Source organism: Nerophis ophidion, linkage group LG10 (genome assembly GCF_033978795.1).
Source record: "Nerophis ophidion isolate RoL-2023_Sa linkage group LG10, RoL_Noph_v1.0, whole genome shotgun sequence".
NCBI lineage: Eukaryota > Metazoa > Chordata > Actinopteri > Syngnathiformes > Syngnathidae > Nerophis > Nerophis ophidion.
The window spans coordinates 29,332,838-29,358,497 of NC_084620.1; the positions used below are offsets into that span (position 1 = coordinate 29,332,838).

General features: G+C 40.6%; 1 protein-coding gene across 1 annotated transcript; it reads left to right on the forward strand.

Moving 5' to 3' along the window:
* LOC133560613 (lysine-specific demethylase RSBN1L-like) lies at nucleotides 1-25,559 on the forward strand. Its single transcript, XM_061913325.1, has 9 exons — nucleotides 1-580; nucleotides 6,087-6,251; nucleotides 17,146-17,660; nucleotides 17,721-17,879; nucleotides 20,182-20,319; nucleotides 20,484-20,626; nucleotides 23,098-23,268; nucleotides 23,343-23,451; nucleotides 23,575-25,559. The coding sequence occupies exons 1-9, from the start codon at nucleotides 46-48 to the stop codon at nucleotides 24,772-24,774; spliced, it is 3,135 nt and encodes a 1,044-aa protein (XP_061769309.1). The 5' UTR covers nucleotides 1-45; the 3' UTR covers nucleotides 24,775-25,559.
* The last annotated feature ends 101 nt before the right edge of the window (nucleotides 25,560-25,660 follow it).

The window sequence follows — 25,660 nt, forward strand, 5'->3', positions numbered from 1 at the left end:
GACGCGCGGCAGTTAACGAATGAGTAAATAGAGAGAAGCTTCAAGATGGCGGACTCTCCGAGCTCTGTTCCGCTCGGCGGAGCAACCCCCGTCAAAAGCCCTCTCTCAAAGCCGTCCGAGGCGAAGAGTGCCCCCGACAACTGCTCTCAGTCTTCCCGGGACGTCACCGCGCCGCCGCCCAAGAAGCTCCGAGCCGAAGAGAGGAGCGTAAAACCAAAGAAAGTCTGCCGAGATGGAGAGCTGCTGGGAGGACATTGTAACGGCGGACAGAAACTCCAGCAGCTGACGAAGCAGGCGAGTCCTGCGGGCTTGTGGAGCTTCAACCCGGCCGGTGTGGGGAGCCCAACACCGACGAATGCCCACAAAATGTTCCAGCAGAGCAACTTCTTTCTCCATAAAGCGCCCTCGTCTGCTAAGGCGAAGAAGACCAGCAAGGATATAGAAGGAGTTAAAAGCAGCGCAGAAGTGAAAAAGAAACTGTTCTTCACCGCCGGGAGTAACGTTCACAGCGATATTACCCCATTTAAGCACATTTCTGCGCTCAAAAGACCCAATGGAGATGTTAGATTGCCACCAAAAGGTAGGCCATTTACTATTTTACAGTAATAATCGCTCGTTATCAAAGCCAGTTAATGAAGTTTAGTGGTGTTTTTTTATATTTCAAAAAAATAGGTGCACTCGTCTATTATCTAATTCGTCTCAACAGTCGCAATTTTTGGACGAGTTATCCTTTTAAAGGAGGGCCGGAAAACGAGGGGCTGTTGACACCACAAAGCTCCGCGAAGGCGAGGTGTCCGCCGGGGTAATGGCTGCCAATCCCCTCCGCACACTAGCCTGGAACCTCTAAAAGATGAATAACACCTTTTACTCCAAATCACAACTAATACAGTTCTAATTGCTCGAGAAGAGTGTCTCGCGTCAAATGTGAATGTTTCTTTGGGCAAATGTGTGTATGATGACATGACAGGCGCCCGCCATTACGGGCCAAGTGTTGTTTTGGTGTAGCGCCACGCCCCCTCGCTGAGTTGGAAGGGAAGCAGACCACTCCATCACTAGACTACTAGATCACGAGACTACTCGTTTACGTGACCACTCGACTACCCAACTACTAGATCACTAGGCCAGGGGTTTTTAGTAATCTTACTGTTGGTATTGAATAATCATATATAATCCTCTTAGAGCAGTGGTTCTCAAATGGGGGTACGCATACCCCTGGGGGTACTTGAAGGTATGCCAAGGGGTACGGGAGATTTTTAAAAAATATTCTAAAAATAGCAACAATTCTAAAATCCTTTATAAATATATTTATTGAATAATACTTCAAAAAAATTTGAATGTAAGTTCATAAACTGTGGAAAGAAATGCAACAATGCAATTTTCAGTGTTGACTGCTAGATTTTTTGTGGACATATTCCATAAATATTGATGTTAAAGATTTCTGTTTTTGTGAAGAAATGTTTAGAATTAAGTTGATGAATCCAGATGGATCTCTATTACAATCCCCACGGAGGGCACTTTAAGTTGATGATTACTTTCATGTGTAGAAATCTTTATTTATAATTGAATCACTTGTTTATTTTTCAAGAAGTTTTTAGTTATTTGTATATCTTATTTTCCAAATAGTTCAAGAAAGACCACTGCAAATTAGCAATATTTTTGCACTGTTATACAATTTAATAAATCAGAAACTGATGACATAGTGCTGTATTTTACTTCTTTATCTCTTTGTTTTTTTCAACCAAAAGTGCTTTGCTCTGATTAGGGGGTACTTGAAATCAAAAAATGTTCACAGGGGGTACATCACTGAAAAAAGGTTGAGAACCACTGATTTAGAGTTTAACAGGATAAACCTTGTCAAATGGTTTTAAACCATGTGTTAATCACAAAGATTATTATTATTAATGCTTAGGTCAGGCTGTTTACAAAAAATAATAAATAAATAAAAAGAGTAATCAAATGTAGAGAAAAAGAACACATAAAAACTGATGAAAAATAAAATGACAATTATCAATGCTAAAACTAATAAAAATCTAACTAAAGTAATAGTAGGCAACATGGGCCTAACGATTCGTTTCAACAACAATTCAATATTTTTCCCCCCTGATACTATCCCGAGTTGATTACATTTTTTTAGAAAGATCCAAAACGATTCAGTGAATTGAAATTGATTCGGTAACTTTTTAGCACTGTGACTGTAAAAGAAAATACCAGATACTGGTCTCTGCAGGTTAATGGGGAACTGCACATTCTTTGGAATTTTGTCTACTGTTCACAATCATTATGAGGGACAAGAACACAAAGGTTTTTTGTTTTTTTTGTCGCTTTCGAAAATGTAAATGTTGTCTCGTTCATTGTGACAATTTTTCCCTCTGGAACACTTTAAAAATAAATTCAAAAATCTTTAACAACACTTCATTTACGTTTAGTTACCTGTATAATAACCAAGCTGTAACAATATTGTTATTGTAAGAGCAAACACAGAGGAATTGTTTTTCTAGCGTAGTAGTAACACACATCAGTATTGTTCAGTATTAGCTGTAAAAGCTAGTTACAAAAAGAGACAAGCTAGCAACTGCGTCAACGTGAAACATGTTTGAGTTTGTAATGCACAACACAATGCGATAAGACACAAATAGGTACAGAATGAAAAACATGAACAATCGTATTACAGTATCTGTAAAGTATTAGTCCACATTTAATGTTTTGTCGTACAGCGTATGCACTGTACTTGTACGGTGATGTGCTGCATGTATCCTGAATAATCTTAAAGTGTGACTCACTCGATGGACAGTGGGATTTTATTTCTTGTTTATATAGGTAAGCACTAAATTTATGTCGAAAAAGCATGACTTCAAGTTCCACATTTTGCATCTTCGACTCACACCGATCTCACTCTCTCGGCTTCCGTCTGCTCCAACATCAGACACCTCAGTTTGTGTTCGCTTCTAGAAACCGTAGTTCATCTTTTAAGTTTTGTGGGTTCTTCCGAGGATGTCGTAGTCGTAATGGTTTGTACAGTCCTTTGAGACATTTGTGATTTAGGGCTATATAAATCAACATTGATTGATTGATGCTTCACGGTGGCAGAGGGGTTAGTGCGTCTGCCTCACAATACGAAGTTCCTGCAGTCCTGGGTTCAAATCCAGGCTTGGGATCTTTCTGTGTGGTGTTTGCATGTTCTCCCCGTGAATGCGTGGGTTCCCTCCGGGTACTCCGGCTTCCTCCCACTTCCAAAGACATGCACCTGGGGATAGGTTGATTGGCAACACTAAATTGGCCCTAGTGTGTGAATGTGAGTGTGAATGTTGTCTGTCTATCTGTGTTGGCCCTGCGATGAGGTGGCGACTTGTCCAGGGTGTACCCTGCCTTCCGCCCGATTGTAGCTGAGATAGGCGCCAGCGCCCCCCGCGACCCCAAAAGGGAATAAGCGGTAGAAAATGAATGGATGGATGATTGATTGATGATTGATGAAGATGAATATACATTCAGCTTCAAAAAGATATGCTTGTGAATCCTCATTATTCCAGAAATAGTTGTCTTCTTCGTCGGTTACCAAGTCTGCCATGACTCAAAAACACACTCGCGCTTGTTTTCGGAAGTACGGACACACATTTGTTGCCAGAAGTCGGAAGTGCGAAAAAGAAATCAATGCGCTGAAGAAATCAGTCCTGGCAATGATTAACATGATCAAAATATGGTGAATATTGTACATATTACACATTGTTACAAATGTATCTGTTTCTACATTATTTATAGACTTGCAGCGTGTACATAAATCGTTGAGGGAGCGTTTTGAATTAGAGGGCTTTGAAGTTTACAGCGGTGACACCTATTATCTGCATCTTCCAAGCAATTTTTATCATCTTTAAAATTCGAAAGAAAAGACGAGTGTCCTTGTCTCTCATAATGATTGTTAAAATTCCCCTAAAAAAGTGCAGTTACTTTTTAAATTCCCTATATTCCTGTTATTTCTTGTAAGGGAATTAGTTCTAGCTGAATCATGGATAGAAACAAGCAGCTAAACAACAATTATTTTCCACTTCATTCACATTTTAGTTGAATGTAGTGCAGCCAACACTTAAGGTTGAATTAACAATACAAAACCTTTTTTGCTCTCATTCAATATTCAAGCAAGTTTCAGTAAGACTAAAGTAACCAACATTTTAACAGTAGATTTGTCTACTAAATTTAGTTCCCTGACCCGGCCATACAGTATCTGTTCTCTGCCCTGGAGTGCGAATGTATGCCCCTTCATCTCTGCTGATGGTGTTGGCCCCTCGCTTCCTTGTAATTTCCATAGCCTCCCTGATCCATCTCTTTCATTTATTTATTTTGTCTGATATTGTAAATACTGCCACCAAGTTTTTAGATTGAACCAAAAAGGTATTAGTGAACATGAGGCTAAATTGGGCCTTTAAGCAGAATTTTATTATTAGACAATATTTTTTCTCACTTTTAAAATTTTTGTGAAACGATTTTAAATGTTTTCATTATTTATATATATATATATATATATATATAAAAATAAAAATACGTAATTAGAACATACATTTGCAAAGCTTCCTGAAACAACTCTGATGAGGGATCAAACCCAGCAGTTATCAGGGATTCCAGATGTCCGCTATTTAGCAAAATTCCGCTATTCTTCTAGCCAAAGTTGTATTTTTTTAGGTTTCTGTATAAAACTGCTAAAATAACACATATTGATCGAGTCGAGTTGCTTTTCCATGTTTTGGTGGGTGTTGGTTGCTTCAGTTGACATTTGGGAACGCTCAAAAGTAAACTACCGCGACGCGAAACTGTGCGCTATAAAACGAGAAAACAAAAACGTGTCCTAAACCTCTTTGTATTTTTAGGTTTTTATTTGTTTAACATGTTAATATTTTGGTTTCCCCGAGATTACCAAGATACCTGCGGCGGTCATGGTGAGGTTGGGGAGCATGGTCACCATGACTTTGTGTAATTTGCATACCCTGCTATATGATATGATTTTCTTAAAAAAGGTCTCAAAAATGTATACAAGTTTTTTAACATAATTCTGTTTCTTTTAATAAGTAGGAGTGTACAAAATAATCTGTTCAAATCTATTACTGATTTAAACTTTAGAGAGAGGCCTGGGTCGATATGCGATAAGTCAATTAACCGTCAATGAATAAAAAATTTAGTCGGTAAGTTTTCCAGCGTCGATAAATCGCCATTTGCAAGCTTCAAGAACATGCACGCTTTTCATTGGTTTCAGCAGCTGCGCGTATTTGTGGTGTAGCGCAATGAAAAGAAGGGGGTGAAGCATTTTGTCATGCATCATTGACTCTTAGAGAGGTGAAGCAGGGCCGCGGCCCTTAAGGTCATATCGAAGTTTGTGTTTATGTGTTTTTCATGTGCATGTTCGGCCATCAAGACGGTCTGCAAGAACATTCACTCTTACGCATCTGTTTTTGCAATTGCGAGCGTTTGTACTAAAAAACAACAGAAGTAATGATAACCGCCTTAAAACTCCCGACAGTTAGTATTACCATATCAAATTAAAATGATCAAAGAACTATCGTTCATAACTGCACTTTGATACAAACTGTCTGACTGACTGGAGCTAGCCTGCTAGCTAGCTTAAATGCTAACATGCAAACAACACATATTACATCTTTCCCCATTACAAAATGTAATTCCCCAATATAAACTTTTACATACATGTAATTTTCTTCAATGTAACTTTGTTAAGCTTGTTCACAGCAACTATGCAATTAAGTGCAGGAGTGCATGTAAATGGATTATAAAAAGCCGAACATGTAGCACTAATTGGCACACCCACCTGTTGGACCCCAAAAGTAAGGTAAGAGGCTTACAGGCTGTGGACATTGAAATTAGGGTGTCATTTGACCTATTCTGCTTAGCCTTCTTTTTTCACTTCCTGTGAAATCATTTTCTCCTCTGAGGGTAAAAGCCCTTTTTGCAATGAGGAGTCTAGGGAAAAAACCTAACAAGATGAAAAAAAGTAGCATGTAAATATTATTTGACCATAGACACAGAAGGGATGCTCAGCAGGCGCTATGATCTTCATTGACATCTTTCATGTGTTTGTAAACACAAAGGTCTCCCGCTGCCCGGCAAAGAAAAGGTGGAAGGGCAAAACAGAGGGGAGCGCGAGGAGGAGAAGAAGAAGAAGAAGAAGAAGCAGCAGCAGCAGCAGCAGCAGCAGCACAAAGCGATGAACGACATCAAGAGGGAGAATGGGGAAGTCAAGACACCTATTAAAGGTAAAGTTAAGTTTTTATTGTTTACACTTTTTTTGGTTGCTCGGTTTCTTTGAATCTTTTGAAATTTCGGATATTACTTTCCCTATTCGGGGCACGTCACAGCTGATGGGGTTGGAAGGTTAGGTCTCGTGGGCTGCACTGGGGGCGTAGTTGCTGGGAAATGGTCTGTACTGCTCTGCACTTTCTTGGATTTGGGAATCTTAACACAACATAACACATACAAAGATTAACATGTAAATTAGGCCTGTCAAAGCTAACATGTTAGCACATGCGATTAATCACTAAACATATTGCAATTAATCTGCGTTTATTAGAAATGTAATAGTATTGTAAGTATGGCGGTATTTGGGGTTTCAAAATGCTATCAATAATGCCGTGGTATATGACGGGGTCAAAGGAGAACTTGGACAACCCACATCAATATGTTTTTTGGTGGTATTAATTGTACTGGTCTGACAAATGAACTACATCTCCAATGATCCTTTGCACAGTGCAGTTGAGCGGACTAACACAGACATTCGTAAATGTGTTGGCAAATTTGCCCATGCTAACGATGCTCGCTTGATTATATTACAATAGCACAAACAAATATGCATGAAAACATTACTAAAGACAGTACACATATGATTATTTGGTAAGTATAACCAGTTTTAAGCATGTTGTAAAACCTATAAATGTTGCTTGGAGTGATGAAGGAAGATATTACACGAGTAGAGATGGTTGGCTAAAAGATAGAACGTCTTCTTCCAGTTGAAAGCACTATTGGGACGATACCGCAGCACCTGCATTGAGCAAACTTGTCCAAAATGTGGAGCAGTAGCACAAACAATAACACAACTTTTCAGCGTGTTTGCTTTCCTTTTTTCTTCAATTGTGTCCGCCAGCAAGAAAACAAATCCATAAAATAGCCACACCATTTCATAAGTCGCAGGGTAGGAAAGAATTGGTGGCCATTAGTCCGGAACTTATGGTACTTTGTCATTTAAAATATACTCAACTAAAGTTACTTGAAACACTTTATGTTATTGTAATATTCATTGTACTTAACAATAATTATTTGTAGTAATAGATATGATTAAAACATTTAAGCATTAGGTTTGTGTTCAATTACAGTAGGTATGGTAAATCATAACATTCAGGCCATTTCATTTTACACACTATGTAGTCAAGCGTCTTTTTGAATTGTTCTGGCCATTTTTGGGTCCTAAATGGCTCTCAAAGTGTACCAACTTGTCAGAATACCTACTCAGCCATTTTCTATTTAGGTGAGATGCCCAGTCTGATGTTTTAAATTAATGAATGATCGTGTTATTAATCGTGATTACAATATCAATCAAACTAATCGCAATGTATTATTTTTGTCATATTCGTCCAGACCTAATGTATACGGTATTGCAGAGCTGAGCGAGTAGCATTTGACTGGTGTAATCACTGGCAAATTTGGCTTCAAAATGGGACTTGATACAAAACCAAGGTAATAGGCATATATTGAAGCAATAAATGTGTGTTTTTTTTGGTTTGTGATATTTGCTTCTTTGGTGTGCTATTTGTCGGTTGACCACTGGTGGCAGTTTTAAGGTACCCCCAAAAGAGCATGAATCACAGTGCAAGGGGGCTGGCAGCGGGAGATCATACAGTTTTTACCGCTAATAATATGTTGACTGTACGCTTTCCAGGTGTTATCACTTTTTTACCCATTCATTCATTCATTTACTTCAAGCATGTTATGGCTGGATCCCACGCATCAGAAGCAACTAAACAGCGGCACTGGATAGTCTGTACAGAGAAGATGAGGGATGGCCAATGGTTTTGACAATCGATAAAAGCATTGATAATAGATAGATAGATAGATAGATAGTACTTTATTGATTCCTTCAGGAGAGTTCCTTCAGGAAAATTAAAATTCCAGCAGCAGTGCACAGAGTTGAGATCAATTTAAATAAAAGTAAAAAGTAAATAATGGGGGTTTAAATGGAAACAAAAAAGAGAAATATTACAATGAGAATAAAAACTAAAAAGCAACAATGGGAATAAAAATATAACAGTAAAATAAGAATATAACAAGACAAAGTAGGCAGTAGTGACCATGTTATGAAAACGTTTTACACTGTTATTGTTTTGCATCCCCTGTCATCCTAGTACCCCCCGCCCCAGCGAGGAGTTGTACAGTCTAATGGCGTGTGGGACAAATGAGTTTTTGAGTCTATTAGTCCTGCACTTGGGATGAAGCAGTCTAGAACTGAACAGGCTCCTCTGGCTGCTGATAACGCTATGCAGAGGGTGGCTGGCATCATCCAGGATGCTCACTAGTTTGTCAACAGTCCTCTTCTCTGCCACCGTAATTCCGATATTCCGATATTCCGATATTGAAAAAAATCACAGATAAATTTAGCCGATAATTATAAGGGATTATTATTTCTGAGTTTGTCGTTGGTCTCTGTTGTGGCTTATGTTGCTGCCTGGCTCCTCAACTCCTCCCTTCCGCTACGTTATGGTCACATATTTGTGATGTCATGATACTGCGCATGTGGCTTGTTGTGTACAGAGAAAAGTAACATGGTGCTTTTTATGTGGGCTTCTTTTACCGTGTCAGAATAAGGCATTTCACTTGAAGGTTGCAAAACTTGTTCTGCAGAAATTCCATAGGGAGTGAAAAAGACAAGCTTCTTCTCAACAAATTTGATCAGTCCCTTTAAAATTCACCATAGTAGAGAGTTATGGAAGTAGTATGAAGCTGCTGTGCTGCTAAGTCGACACCTATTGTTAATAGCAGCGACCGCAGCAAACGTACAGTGTTTGATAAGAGCCAAGAGTTTGAAATTAAAGACCTGAGGAGGAAAAGCACTTGATGACAAAATGAAAAAAGTGCTTTCATACAATGTTTCGGCTATTTTATGGATTATTCCCGTATGATGAAATACCTTCATCCTCAAAGAGTGGCAGTAAATTCGCATACACGACCACACTTTCATTCCCTCGCAGTTTTCCCATTATATTAGAAACACCAGCAATTGGGGCTGCAACGACTTGTCGACTTAATTGACATCAAATAAATACGTCAATGTCATGTATGGCGCGCACAGGGGAAAAAGAGGCCCCTGTCGAATGGCCACCAATTATTATTGGCCAATTTCTGTGGATAAGTTTGTGATCGCCAGGTGCCAATCAATGCCTTTCAATGCTGATCACAAAATAATATGGCTCATACCTTGCAGCTTGGTCCGTTCGTTGACAGGCAAGGTTATTTAGACTACAATACTGCTAACTGTGAATGTCCATCCATGCTTAATGTAGATCAGCCACTCTAAGTTAATATCACCACAATTGTGGCATACAAACTAAATTTCTTGAAAGTTTTAATATCACTGTGGAACTGGAGAAAAAGGCTGACAATTCCACACATCATGCAAGAGAGCAGCAAACAAGTAAATATGCAAATGCTAAGCTAGCTTGAAACAACAGAACAATAAGTGCTTCGTTTACTTTAACAGACATGTATTGAACCGTGTTACAATGAAAAATTGGCAGATATAACCAAGAAATTAACAGGTAGAGTAATAAGAGCCCGGAGAGGGAATACTATTACAGCAAGATGTGCAGGTGTGTGTGCTCCGTTGCTGTGTCTGTCTTGTGCCAGACAGTGTTGCCAACTCCTCAGCCAGGAAAGTAGCTATTGGCTGTCCTAGAAGTCATGATGTCCTCGCTATATTTGCATAATGTATTGCAATGGACTGTAGGAGCGATACAAAAGTGAGTTTAAAAAAATAAAAGTATAAAAATAGCGGCAAAAAAACTTTCTAATTTTGATTCTTTGTTATTTCATTAAAAGCAATTTTGTTCTGCATTTTTAAATGTTAGAAAAGTATCAAATCTGATCAAAAAATGGAGGGTGGTGAACTGGTGATATTCACTAACAAACCAAATCTATGGACTCATTCATTAACGAACACGAACGATGCAGTTAGGACTTTGCAGGTATTTACATTAGCTTGACATGACAGTAAAGAAATATTTACATTTATATCTCGCTCTGTATTTCAAGGCAGAAAAGGTGGCAGCTTTGCAAATGCGCAATTTCATTTGCAGTCTGGAGGCGTCTGTGTCGCCCCTCTGCACTGACTGATATGATAAGATAGCTAGCTAGATGTATAACTTTTGTCACAGAGCGACACACACACAGACAAGAGTCTTTTTTCCATTTTGGTTCCTGCAACTTCTAGTTCCTGGATCTATAGGTTCCTGTAGAAGTGTGTAGTTTGTGTTTCCAACCCATTTCACAGGGTAGTTTATGCAAATTAGGTTGATGACCTATGGAGGAGTTGTTTAGTTTTTCTACTGATATCATGTAAATCGGGTCGGCAACCCGCGGCTCTTTGACCACTCTGATGTGGCTCAGCTGCATAATCGCCGACCCCCCCCGATTATTTCAGGAGGTTTCCGGATTTTGGTGCCTCTACCGTAAATCACCTGGGGCTAACATTCTCCGATTTTCACCCGGATTACAACATTGAGGGCGTGCCGTGATGGCTATACCTTTAACGTCCTCTAGAACATGTCATCGCGCCCGCTTTTACACTTTGCTATCTGCGTGCCGGCAAGTCGCATGTATTTCGTTACTTCTGACATCGCACGTACGAGACTGCAAGGCATAGTTGTTCACTAGCTATACAGGTTACACTGAAGGTTGTGATATTAACAACTTTAACACTCTTACTAATATGGGCCACACTGTGAACCCACACCAAACAAGAATGACAAACACATTTCGGGAGAACATCCTCACTGTAACACAACATAAACAGAACATAACAAATACCCAGAATCCCATGCATCCCTATCTCTTCCTGGCTACATAATACACCCCTGGTAGCACCAAACCCCGCCCACCTCAACCGACGCACGGAGGGGGGGTCTGGGTTTGGTGCTAGGGGGCCGGTGTATAATGTAGCCATGTAATGTTGTCAAGCGGCATTAATATATAACTCGCGGGCCGCGCTAATATTACATTTTCTTATCAAGGTGCGGGCCGCGTGCCTGAGACCCCTGGTTTTTCTTTATAGCACAAAGCAAAAAAAAACTCTTTATGCAGTGTTATTTCATTTTAAATTTCAAAAGAGTTTTGTGGCTCCCATTGTTTCATTTATTTTGTGAAACGGGTCAAAATGGCTCTTTGAGTGGTAAAGGTTGCGGACCCCTGATGTAAATAAACAGACCATATCAGGTCACAGTTCTTTTACAAAAGTCGAAGTAAATGAAATATAAAGCAACGATTTACAAATCGATATCATTAAAAAAATAAGAGTGTACCAAATTGTTCATAAAAGTCAGGCTTTTGTCCGCAATGTCCAACAGTCGTAAACGGTTCCTCTCAGTAAATTGTGAATATATGAGAGTCAGGTGATTCCTTTTGGTTCATTTCAGCGGTAAATAACAATATGTAAATTATAATTGCCAGTGTTTATCTCACACCAACAACACAAACATTTTGTTTTAGCTTGGTTAACTTTAGCTTTCTGTTCACTCTAGTTGAGGCAGAAACATGTAATAAAGTAAACAGTTACTATGTGATGTTATTTACCTCGTTCCACTTGTGTACTGAATTAGGGCTGGGCGATATTGCCTTTTTTTAATACCACAATATTTTTAGACCATATCGCGATATACGATATATTTTTTCGGTATTTTGCCTTAGCCTTGAATGAACGCTGGATACATATAATCACAGCAGTATGGTGATTCTATGTGTCTACATTAAAACATTCTTGTTCATACTGCACTAATATATGCTACTTTTAAACTTTCATGCAGAGAAGGAAATCCCAACTAAGTCAATTTACCAAAAACTGTATTTATTAAAGTTATTAGAAGGTGACTTTTCAAATGATGCTACATATTAGCATTAACGCTACTTTTGGTAGCAACGCTTGTGCCCCACACATGACAAATTAAAATTGTGTATTCGATATATTCCCGCTTGAAGCCGAACCACCGCCAGACAATGGACCCAGTGCTGTTTTTCTTGGGAATTAATTCTTCATTCATTTGTTACGAGATTCGCACCTTCTTTCTCTCGCAACAACCCGCTAGCATTACAGGAAACGTTATCCAGGCCGCTACCTCTCTGCTGGGTGAGGGGGTATGTGACAGTATGTGACGTATGTAAGAATGTGCGCCTGCTTGTCTGTGAGAAGGAGACACAGGAAAGAGCGAGGAGAGCCTGTAGTGTAATGCCCGCAGCTAAAAACAACTGCGTAAGAACGTCTACTCGAATATTACGATATAGTCATTTTCTACAGCGCACAGAGACAAACACGCGATATATCGCGTATATCGATATATCGCCCAGTCCTATACTGAATCCTTTATTTCAAATTTGTTCAACAAAGTCATAGTAGTAAGCAGCTGAGGTCACAACTTCAAGTCCAGTTTCATACTCCTCTGTAAATACTTTTAAAAGAGTCTGTCCACTTCTCATAGCTTTGCGTATTGAAATTAAACTTCTAAAAAATAATAAACATCAACTGCGTATAGGTAGTTTAAAGACTACGGTTGAGTAAAACACTGCAAGATAGTTTCACTGATAAGCGTTCTTCAGAACAAAGATTCCCCACAAAAGTTTGTGCATGTCAAAAGCTCCTTTTGTTCTTCTTTCTCTCCATTATCAAGTTTGTTGTAAAAGAAATATACATAAAATAAGAAATAGACAAGTTGCTGCGCACATTCTGATGGCGGTCATGTGTTTTGAAAAATAAGTTTTAGGAACGCCTCCCACTTTGTTTAACCGATCAACGTTCGATAGCACAGCCCGCCCCCGAAAAGGTTCCGGGTACCTTCCAAAAGTCCCATGGGCAGGCAAGAACTCCGAAAGGTTCCTGAAGAACTAAATCTACCTGGGTATTTTTTTGGTGGAAACACAGGGTGCATTGGAAAAGGTGGAAAAAGGCTAAAGGTGAGTAAGTGACAGAAGCTGCCTATGAAGGCAAAGCAAATTCATTGATTTATTTAAGTGTGACAGTAAAGAAAAATCTATTTACATTATAAATTCCAGTCAAAAAATCCGGCTAGGAACTCTGATGTGAACCACTGCAATTCTGCCCTGTGAGGCTCGAGCAGCAGCAGCAAAAGCTGACCGGCAGCACCTGTCACGGCTCAGACAGTACCTGCTAAGCTCAGTCTGTAAGACACAAAAAAAGTTTCCAATAACACCGGTAATAGTAGCTAGATTCCAATCGTCCAATAATGTAAACTTCCTTGATTATTTAGTATTTCTTTACGTTACAGATTTTTGAAGTTCTGCTATTTGGACAAGTGTGAAACTGTAAATATGTGATGTACCACATTGTAACCCTTTAGGTATGTTTGAAATAAAGTAAAACCTTAAGCAATGGCATATTAGCAAGTACAGGAACTAAAAAGCAGTTGTTGTCTAACTTTTATTTTTAAATGTACAGTCATGGTCAAAACGTGTAAAGAACATAATTGTAGATGGCTACCAAAAGTGCCTTATTGGAGTGAAACTTGCCAAGGGAAATGTAACCAAATATTAACATTGCTGTATTTATATTTATGACCAAGCATATTTGGTCACATTTTCAGTAAACCCATAATAACTTCATTAAAGAACCAAACTTCATGAATGCTTTTTGTGACCAACAAGTACTGTATGTGCTCCAATCACTCCATCACAAAAAAATAAGAGTTGTAGAAATTATGTCGTTCACAAGTGTATATAAACTTTTCACCACGACTGTATGTAACATTGTCTTAATTGTGCTATATTGTGGGTGCATGACTACATAGGGACATCTCAATGTCTTCCATGCACATATACTGTCCTCAGTGTACTGTATGGCCAGTGGTTGCACTTAAAATTGCCCATATATCATTGGGTATTATTTCTATTAGTCAGGTATGTGTGCATTCGATGATGAGACACACTCAGGGATCAGAGTAGAGGGTGAAGAGGCTCGGGTCGTTGTTTTTTAAAAAAAAATGTTTTTGAGCGTCACTATGCCAGGATACAAGATGTTTTTATCCGTTAAGTTTAAAAGGGAACCTGCTATTGTGGAGAAGCCACAGAAAGCGGCCGTAGGAAATCAATATGCGGCAAACCGCTGCGAGACCGCTGTGGTGATTTGTTAGTGTGTTTGTGATTACATGAAAACGTATTTGTTTGAGTCTTTTAATTATATGATAATTAAACTGTTACTGTGTTTGTAATTGTATGAAGACTTATTTTGAGGCTGTCTTTCGTAATGAGGTGGACAGTTGGGCACAGATTATTCAAGTACTCCTGCACTGTCTTATTACGATACAGGAGATGCTGATATTAATTTAACAGTTGGTTTTAATTATGATTGCTGTAAAAACCGTTCCACCCTCACATGATATGTTCTTTTCTAGCTACCGTATGTCCACTTCCTTGCACCAATTAGACTTTCAATGTGCAAACAATATGGAAACAGTGTAATCTTTTCTCTGCTAAACTGTAATTTCATTTGTGTGTTTTACATCTTTCCATATACACCAATTTGATTGTAGCTCACTCACATCTCACACATTAACTTGTGTTGTTGGATGACACTTTAGGGTTGAACGTTGTGTGTATTTGTTAAAAGAGGAATTGGGCAAAAACAGCTTTCAGATTAGTGCCATTTGTGCAAATACCTGCTCTGATGGTCTCCTTATTGTTCTCTTTCCTAAACACACACACATTGCACTACTGTCTGCGCCCGGTCTGTCTCATTCCCGCGTTCTGTGTGAGTCAGAAACGTGCGTAGGCTGCAAACGAGACGAGATGTTATCAGATGCTTCAAATTCTGCTGATGTGGCAACACCTCGTGTGTGTGTGTGTGTGTGTGTGTGTGTGTGTGTGTGTGTGTGTGTGTGTGTGTGTGTGTGTGTGTGTGTGTGTGTGTGTGTGTGTGTGTGTGTGTGTGTGTGTGTGTGTGTGTGTGTGTGTGTGTGTGTGTGTATACACCGTATACATATATATGCATACATATATATATATACATACAGTATATACATATTGTATATATATATATGAATCTATGTATATATATATATATATATATATATATATACACGTGTGTATGTACACGTGTGTGTGTGTGTGTGTGTGTGTGTGTGTTTGCGCACGCGTGTATACACTCATATACATATATATGCATACATATATACATACAGTATATACATATTGTGTATATATATATATATATATATATACGTGTGTGTATGTGTATAAATGTATGTATGTATATACATATATATATATATATATGTATATACATATGGATATATGTGTGTATACATACATACTAGAGATGCGCGGATAGGCAATTATGTCATCCGCAACCGTATCACTAAAGTCGTCATCCACCCGAACCTATATTTTATCAAAACCGCAACCGCCCGCCACCCGCTTGTTGTTATATATCAGGGGTCAGCAACCTTTACCACTCAAAGAGCTATTTTGACCCGTTTCACAGAATAGAGAAGACAATGGGAGCCGCAACCATTCTCGCGAATATTTGTTGGTGCTCATCCAGATAACGAGAATAAGGGCGTGCTATGAAGCCATTACCTTTGACGCTTTCTACAACATGTACAAACTGCTTGCCAGTCCAGCAACATGTTGTATGCAGCTTCCGCAGATACACGTACATGATTGAAAGGCATACTGGGTGATACAGAGTACACTGATGGTTGTGATATAAACAACTTTAACACTCTTACTAATATGCACCACACTGTGAAGCCACACCAAACAAGAATGACAAACACATTTCGGGACAAAATCCTCACAGTAGTGAAGTGTGAGTGAATTATATTTATATAGCGCTTTTTCTCTAGTGACTCAAAGCGCTTTACATAGTGAAACCCAATATCTAATTTTTACATACAAACCAGTGTGGCTGGCACTGGGAGCAGCTGGGTAAAGTGTCTTGTCCAAGGACACAACGGCAGTGACTAGGATTGGGCCAATCATGGCACCCACCTGTTATCATTTAGCCTGCACACCTGTGGGATGTTCCAAATGAGTATTTGATGAGCATTCCTCAACTTTATCAGTATTTGTTGCCACCTTTCCCAACTTATTTGTCACGTGTTGCTGGCATCAAATTCTAAAGTTAATGATTATTTGCAAAAATAAAAATGTTTATCAGTTTGAACATCAAATATGTTGTCTTTGTAGCATATTCAACTGAGTATGGGTTGAAAATGATTTGCAAATCATTGTATTCTGTTTATATTTACATCTAACACAATTTCCCAACGCATATGGAAACGGGGTTAGTATATATGTATGTATAAATGTATGTGTATATATGTAAATATGTGTGTGTGTGTATATATATATATATATATGTATGTATATATATATATATATACATATATATGTATGTATATGTATGTAAATGTATGTATGTATATATGTGTGTGTGTGTGTATATATATATGTATATATATATATATATACATATATATATATATATATGTATATATAATCTTATGAGTAAACTCGTTGTTTTTGAAAGCATATATTATGTATGTATATTTATGTATATATGAGTGTGGCCAAATGTGAAATGTGTTTCACTAAGCTTTCTGCTTTAAACACTGTTATGTCTGTAAACAAATATAGACAAGTTTATTAAATACTTTGATGTCTCCAGTTTTCATGTTAGCATTGAAGCTAGCTAGCAATCTAGCCCTTGTCGGTCCATTAGTTTATCAAAATGTGGTTATCAATCACGGTTTTTCGATAATTTTAATTTAATACTGTAATAAACCGCTGGTAGTTTTATCGTGGTTATCATTATTACCGTTTATCGTTACATCCTTAGCTGGAAGGTAAACGTATTATTATATTTTTTAATTTATTCCTCAGATGGTGAAGTCAAAGCCAAGATCAACTCAGAGCTGCAAATCAAAAAAGTTAAGAAGAAAAAGAAGAAGAAACACAAAGAGGGCGAAAAGCACAAGCGAGTGAAGATGTACCACCGCTCATGTCAAACCATTTGTGCCGGCCTGCTTCTTCTCCCCTCTCCTCCTCCCCCTCCGCTTGCCAATTCCTCCGACACCGTGTCTCCGTTCAAGTCACCACTACCCATTCACCCTAACAACAAAAACCCACGCGTCCACCCTTCTCCTATTGCCACATTGGCCAACTCCACATTGCACAAGATCTCCCATACTACTTCAGACAAGCCCCCGGCACACTGCATCCATCCTGGCATGGCGGGCCTGGAGTTTGCACCTTACATCCACATTGAGTGTCAACCTAACGGAGGGGCCCTGGTGGCCCATGCATATGCCTCGCAGCTGTCCTCGCTCTCCACGGACCAGCGGCAGAGGTTCGCCCAGGAGTTTGTCACCCTGGCTTTCAGCGAGGACTCGTCGCAGGTACGACCACACCGTCCTGGCGGCCCAATTCAATGACTTATTCTACTTCCTGTTTCCTAGGCTGCTCATTACGTCATGGGCATCATCCACGGAGAGGCTGCCCACCTCCCAGACTTCCTGGAGTACTTTTCCACCAAGTTCCCATCAGCGCCAGTCAAAAAAGAGATTCTTGGAAAGAAGGACATAGAAACAACCACCATGGCTAATTTCTACTCTCAGGTGATACATAATGTGGGCTAGTGTGATGCTAACGAAATATCACAGATTTTGTCCATATGGCGGTGAAGACACAGCAGATGGTATTTCAAGTGTGAAGCCAAGTGTTTCTTTGCACAAATAATCAAAAGCCATAATATTATTTGTTTTATTTTAGATTAATTCATGTATGATTGTGGTAGTAGTCATACGCTAATGAAAAGCCCTGCCTCAAACATCCGGACGGAGTGGCTTTGTAGTGATATACTGTCAGTGTCTGTGTGTAATACTACAACACGTTATGCTCTGTTGCTCCCCCTCCTGCCCGTTGTTTCCCATCCTATCATCAAATATTCGTAGTGATGCATGCCCGACTTGTACGGTCCTTCCAGGGGGTTAATAAGTGCCAATTAAATTCAGCTGTCCTTTTTTAAGAGCACACCATCTTTCTCAGCAGTGACCTTGGGAAGGCGACACGGTGTGGTGCCCACAGATAAGAGCGTTGATGAATACTTACAGATCACAGGTGTACACCCTCCCATAGATTTTCTTAAGTGGTCCAGCTCCACAGCACTCCTCCTTTTTGTCTCTGCTTTGTAACCACAAATGTTAGTCGTTCCACCTTCAGGAAGTGACACTGAAAATATGTGAATTTGTTGTTGGATGATAGGATTGCAGAACACTTACTGAAGCTGGTGAGCTCATTTCTTGTCCAAGAAAATTGTATTTGATTTAATTTGTGCCGCTACTGTGCCTTCTCAACACATACTGTTTATTTTAAGCTAAGGTTCCAGTCCCACAGTCCATAAATGGCTTAAGGCAACTGCATCAACATTAACTCTTAGTCCCTGTTTATTTCAACCCAAGTGTATTTTTATGCATAAAGGATCAATAAAAAGCGTCAGTCAGCTAATGCATTTTCTTCAGTGCTCTCCTTTTGTTAGTAAGTTCAAGGAGAGATTATGTAACAAATGTCAGTTGCCACCCAGCGGCTTTGTTGTGACGGAGTAACACTATATTAGACCTATTCCCAATGAGAGCACAAGAGGTGAGGAAGAGGTCAGGCTGGTTGTTGGGTGACATAATTGCATGAAGTCGATGAGAAGAAGGACTTAAAACCTGCTCCTTCAGTATGTAGGTCCTTGACTTAGTGTGACCGTTTCAAGGTGCTTTGTTTGGATTAGGGATTTAACGAGTACTGTAGACAAAATAATTACGGTTATCTTTATCGTCACGGTATTGCTGACTGTGCACAAAACGTACTATGTACACACTCAAATCTACATTGTATTTATTTTTAAATTACTAAATTAACAGACACAAAATATAATTTCCTTGGCAGAAGAAACGTTAAATATTATGGTTTTTGAAGAGCCATATTATTATTCGAACATATTTGTTTAAATATGATTATCTTCTGTTTTCAATTGTAAGGATTTAAGAGTTGTATACATTGTATTTTATTTCCTTTATCATTTATGCTAACAGCGATCTGGGTCGCTAGCTTCCTTCTCCTGGAAATGAGCAGGATTGCCAGTTAATGAGTTTAATCCAAATGCAGCTATAGTAATCTGATTGTATCTGGTTGTATTAAGTTAGATGAAACTTTGTTTACTTATTATAACGACCCAGATGTTATTTGTCATGTTTGGATTTGAGTTTAGTACTAATGTGTGTGACGCATCATAGGGGCTTAGGGAGTGCGACAGTATGATGTTAACTGTCAAAATATCAATGGACTCAATTGATAGACGCTAGATTTTGTATGTATTTTCTATGAAATATTATTGTAGTTCAATGGTCATGGTTTAGTTAAAATAGTTTTGAACGTCGGTTGGTACCAGGATGTTCAAACACGGCAATATACATGCGTTTTCCTTTTTCTGTGTGTTTTTTAAATTTTTGACAGGTAATACAGAGTAGTATTATGGTGCTTTTATCTCCATCTCAATGGATGTTTGAAAGAGACAAAATTGAAACGATCAGAATAGATTTAATAGTTGTCTGGGAGTTTATTTTATCATTGTTTGTGTATAATGCACACTGCATCCAAACTTTAAGTGCAATATAATGTTTCACCTCCCAGGGGTGCTGGACTTATTCCAGCCTCAGAGGCGCATAAGAACAAATGTATTTAAGTTGATGGGAGAACATGCAGAAACGCCCACATTAAGGTGTTGCTGTACTCAAAGTGTGCATCTTGGATGAAAGCAGTGATAGATTTAAGTCCAATGGGAGAATGCTGAGCAGACAGGATCTGCGCGTTTGCATAACTTTTTCCACTCACGCACATGCGAGAATAGGACCCTAAATGTCTGTTTCTCAGGTGCAGAGAACCTACAGTCACGGCACGTACCGAGCGGGTGCCATGCGACAGATCAGCCTGGTGGGAGCTGTGGATGAGGAGGTAGGGAACTTCTTCCCAGAGTTCCTCAGCATGCTGGAGACGTCGCCGTTCCTCAAGGTTGGTCGCTCATGATGAATGTTAGTAAATCTAGCTCTGTGTTGTTTCTGATTTTTAAAGGCACACATACTCTCGCACTTTATAGCTGGAAGATGCTTTTTTTATTTGCTGTCCTAAACAGTAGTTGTGTGTAAACAATATTAGCTTTTTCTTCTCGGCTGCAGCTGACTCTTCCGTGGGGGACGTTATCCAGTCTAAGCCAGATGAGTCCTGATGAGAGCGATGACGGGCCCATTATGTGGGTCAGACCAGGAGAGCAGATGATACCTATAGCCGACATACCAAAGTCACCTTTTAAAAGAAAACGGTGAGGGAACCCTGCACTACCCTACAACTTTCTTTGGACAAACATTAAAACCATTATGAATTGTCATGCAAAGTAGCAGTGTGAAGTTTTGTTTCTGAGTGAGGAAACAATACGTTTTGTTCATCCTTGTCGCTATGCCTCACTCTGTAACTGCTGAAATGAGATCAACACACAAACATACACACTACTTTCAGTACTTGGGGGTGTTTATGTAATAGCAGTGAACCCTCTTGTCAGTTATCCACAATATTTGTATCTGTGGGCGGAGGCAGGGTTGCTAGCTTCCAACTAGTCACTGGTGAGAAGCATGCAAGGTAACAAAAATAATGAATGTAAATATTTGGGCTTCAAATTGAATGAGCAAAATTAGCATATCAACACGACAAACAAGCAAGAATTCTGAATTCACGGTGGCCGATTGGGGCAAGAAAAACTATGGAAAAATGCACTTCAAGATGTGTATCTTATTAAAGTGCAATTTTTGCTAACCTAAATTTAGAGTCAGTTTTTGTTTGTTTACTTCCATCCATCCATCCAACAATCTTCTTCCGCTTATCCGAGGTCGGGTCGCAGGGGAAGCAGCCTAAGCAGGGAAGCCCAGACTTTCCTCTCCCCAGCCACTTCGTCCAGCTCTTCCCGGGGGATCCTGAGGTGTTCCCAGGCCAGCCGGGAGACATAGTCTTCCAAACGTGTCCTGGGTCTACCCTGTGGCCTCCTACCAGTCGGACGTCCCCTAAACACCTCCTAACGGAGGCGTCCGGGTGGCATCCTGACCAGATGCCCGGAACCACCTCATCAGCCTCCTTTCGATGTCGAGGAGTAGCGGCCTTAGTTTGAGCTCCTCCTGGATGACAGAGTTTCTAACCCTATCTCTAAGGGAGAACCCCGCCACTCGACGAAGGAAACTCATTTCGGCCGCTTGTACCCGTGATCTTGTCCTTTTGGTGCTAACCCAAAGCTCATGACCATAAGTGAGAATGGGAACGTAAATCGACCGGTGAGAGCTTTTTCTTCCGCCTCAGGTCATTCTTTACCACAAGGGATCGATAGTGTCTGCATTACTAAAGACACTGCACCGATCCACCTGTCGATCTGACGATCCGCTCTTCCCTCACTCATTAACAAGACTCCGAGGTACTTGAACACCTCCACATGGGGCAAGATCTCTTCCCCAACCTGGAGATGGCACTCCACCCTTTACCGAGTGACAACCATGGACTTGGACTTGGAGGTGCTGATTCTCATCCCAGTCGCTTCACACTCGGCTGTGAACCGATCCAGTAAGAGCTGAACCACATCATCTGCAAAAAGAAGAGACCTAATCCTGCAGCCACCAAACCGTATCCCCTCATTTCAGTGATTGCACCTAGAAATTCTGTCCATCAAAGTTATGAACAGAATCGGTGACAAAGGGCAGCCCTGGAGCAGTTCAATCTTCACTGGAAACGGGTCCGACTAACTGCCGGCAAAGCGGACCAAGCTCTGACACTGATCATACAGGGAGGGAACGGACACAATCAGAGAGTCCGGTACCCCATACTCTCTGAGCACTCCGCAGAGGACTTACCGAGGGATGTAGACTGGTTGGGCAAACTCCCATGCACCCTCAAGAACCCTGCCGAGAGTATAGAGCTGGTCCACAGTTCCACGACCAGGACAAAAACCACATTGCTCCTCTTGAATCCGAGATCGACTATCCGGCATAGCATCCTCTCCAGTACACCCGAATGGATCTTACCGGGAAGGCTAAGGAGTGTGATCCCACGATAGTTGGAACAACTTTTTAAAGAGAGGAACCACCACCCTGATCTGCCAATCCAGAGGTACCACCCCCGATGTCCACGCAATGTTGCAGAGTCTTGTCAACCAAGACAGTTTACTTATTTATGATCATTAAAAGGTCTTGACCTTCCAATCACAGGGGTAGAAAATACAGGTTTATTGCATTTGAAAGGGTTATATCTTCTGGTGACAGTAGTGCTTAAATTGATCTTAAATTAATGTAATAATCGCAATAATTTGTGGGACAAAATGTTTTATGGCTCAGAACTAGTGAAATGTCTACTATTATCAGTTCTTAGGTTCATTATGGAGTGTTATATTCTGGTTTACATTGTCATTTGATAACAATGAAGCAACATAAGTTCTCTCTTCAAAGGCTTTTACTCTTCAGCTTGCATTCACCAAGACAAGTCCACTTATTTCACTGGATTATGGGGCTTTAAATGCATCTTGACTATTTATATGTTGACAAAATGAACAGTATAAACACATCAGAGCGTAAGGAAGCTGTAACGATGTAAAAATATTTGACATACATTTTCAAGGTTTTTTTCAGAGACAATAGTAAAGCATTGCAGTCATTTTGCCATTTTTTTACCTAAAAAATTAAGTTTCCATTTTTATAATATTCTCTATGCCTTTTATTAGAATTGCTTAAAGTACTAACTATCGAGTGTGTCCTCTCTTAGCTCCACCAACGAGGTGAAGAACCTCCTGCAGTCGCTGCCCAGGACCAGCGAGCCCAGAGAGATGCTGTTTGAGGACAGGACGCCAGCGCATGCCGACCACATCGGCCAAGGTTTCGAGCGTCAGACCACGGCGGCGGTGGGCGTGCTGAAGTCCGTATGCTTCACAGAAGGGTATGGTGTGATGCTTTGATTCAAGATGGCTTTATAGGTCAGGTGACAAATTACTTTTCTTTTTCTATTTGTAGCTCAGAGCCTCCTCGTGTAACCAAAGACGTTGTGTGCTTCCATGCTGCTGAGTTCCCATGTGTGGTTCAGCGGCTGCAGTTGGATCTTTATGAACCTCCACTCTCTCAGGTCTTTTATCGCTCTCAAACACACTCACACACACACACACACTTTATCAAAGTATCTTATGGCTTATCCACCAAGTGGGCATAACTTGTAGTTCATGAACCGATTTCTACTACTTATTGGCAGTGCGTGCAGTGGGTGGACGACGCCAAGCTGAACCAACTCCGTCGCGAGGGCATCCGCTACGCCCGCATTCGCCTGTGCCACAACGACGTCTACTTCATCCCGCGTAACGTCGTTCACCAGTTCAAGACTATGTCGGCGGTCTGCAGCCTGGCCTGGCACGTCCGCTTGAGGCAGTATCACCAAGATGTGAAGCAGGAGGAGGAAGATAAGGCGCATGAAGAAGGAGCTAAGGAAACAATAGAGGAGGAAGGCAGGAATAGGACGTTGCCAGGTGTAGATAACCAGCATCAGTCAACACTTTTATGTCGCTCAGAGGACAACAAGAAGCAGAAAGATGAACAAAGTCCTCAGATTGACGTCAAGACAGAACTTTGTAAAACAAAGGAATGCTCTTCACCTCCAGCAAATCATCACTTCCCTCCTCATCCAGCAGAGAGCAGCATTGCCTGTCCTTCCAGTTTATGCTCTTCATCAGCTACTCCCAACCCCTCCTCTTTCTCTTCCCTGCCAAGTCCCAAACCTCCTTCCCCAGATTCTGCATCTTCCGGATCGGTCCGCTCCCCACAGCAGGATAAAGACTTGCCCCGCCTTCTTCCAGACAGGTGGACATTGATGCCTTCAGAGGTTCACGCTCCCATCAGTTACCATAGCAACATGCAGACGGTGGCAGAAGAATGGACTCATGGCACCCAGACAAACGCCAGGACCTTTACGCCATTGCAATACACACACCCTCCTCCTCTTCCTCTTCATCTACCTCCTCCTCACATGCTCCCACCCTCCTTCTCCCCCATGCTCCCCCAACCTCTGCCCCACTTCCTCAGTCAGGCGCATCATCACATCAACCAGCTGCACCTGGACCCCTGCAGCCAATCACAGCCCTTCTACCCCCACAGCCCACCCCCACCACTCCCCCATCACCCCCACCACCAGTTCCATCCGCATGCCAAGCCCTTCTACGCCTCGCCCTTCCCATTCCTCCCCTCCCAGACAATACCTCATCACCCGCCCGCCTCTTTCCCGCCTCAGTACCAGCCCTACACTCCTCCACCCGTCATTCCGCACCCGCCGCCTCACACCTTCCCTCCACCTCCCCCTCCACCGCCCGCCTCGGCACAGTCGCCGCCTCCCCCGCCACCGCCTCCGCCACCACCCCTACCACCAGCTCCTCCAAAGTGTGAAGAGGAACTGAGTTTGTAGTTTCTGGATTTAAAAAAATAATGGACAGCTTTTATTTTGGTTGTTGTACAAAAACAGTAATTTAACACAATTTTTTAATGGTTCTGTTTTCATGTACAGCTCACAGAAAGTGGAAGACTTAATAGAATTGTATAATGAATAGCTTTTATTTATGCATCTTTCAAAGCTGCTGATGAGTCAGCAAAGTTGTCATCTGAAGTTTAAAAGTGATGAGTTGGAAAAAAAGAATCAGGTAGAATCCTAAATTGTAATAGGTGAGTCCTGCACACACTTTCTAAATATGGGACTAGTTTGTGTGCTGCTTACTTCCAAAACTCATCTTCTGCTTCCAAAACATGTAATGTTTCTTCCCGTGTCTTTCTAGTGCCTGCCCTCACTGCTCACCAAATCTTTCTTTACTGCACACTTTTTTGCCCTTTCAACTACTTTTCCCCACTGGACATTAAAACCAAAGCCTTAAATAAATCAACAGCTTTTCTGGAGAACTTACCAGAAACCAAAATTTGGGTTATCCATGGTGTTGTCAAAGCACTTAAGTGGAACATCTCTAAGGAAATAAGACAAACTGAAGCCTCACTTTTTGTGCTTTGCTTGAGGTGGAGCACTCAATGTGCTCATGGGGTTCGAACAAAAACCTGATATTTTTTGTACAATGCAAAGTCTTTACGGACTTTTTCCAGGATTTATTTATGTTTTTCTATTTGGTTGCAGCACTGTAGTGTACATAGGAGGTTTTGTAAAGTGTTTTTACTTTAAGAGCCTGACTAATAAAAAGGTTCACTGGATGAACTGGTTTATAAATTTGTCTTATCTACCATCATAACAAAACTCCATATTGTCTATCTACCATCATAACACATCATAGAAACTACATACTGTCTTTTCT

Coding starts and splice junctions, on each gene's coding strand:
- LOC133560613 (XM_061913325.1), top strand. CDS start 46: ATGGCGGACTCTCCGAGCTCTGTTCCGCTCGGCGGAGCAACCCCCGTC. Junction 581..6,086: donor TGTTAGATTGCCACCAAAAG/GTAGGCCATTTA, acceptor GTAAACACAAAG/GTCTCCCGCTGCCCGGCAAA. Junction 17,880..20,181: donor TGGCTAATTTCTACTCTCAG/GTGATACATAAT, acceptor TCTGTTTCTCAG/GTGCAGAGAACCTACAGTCA.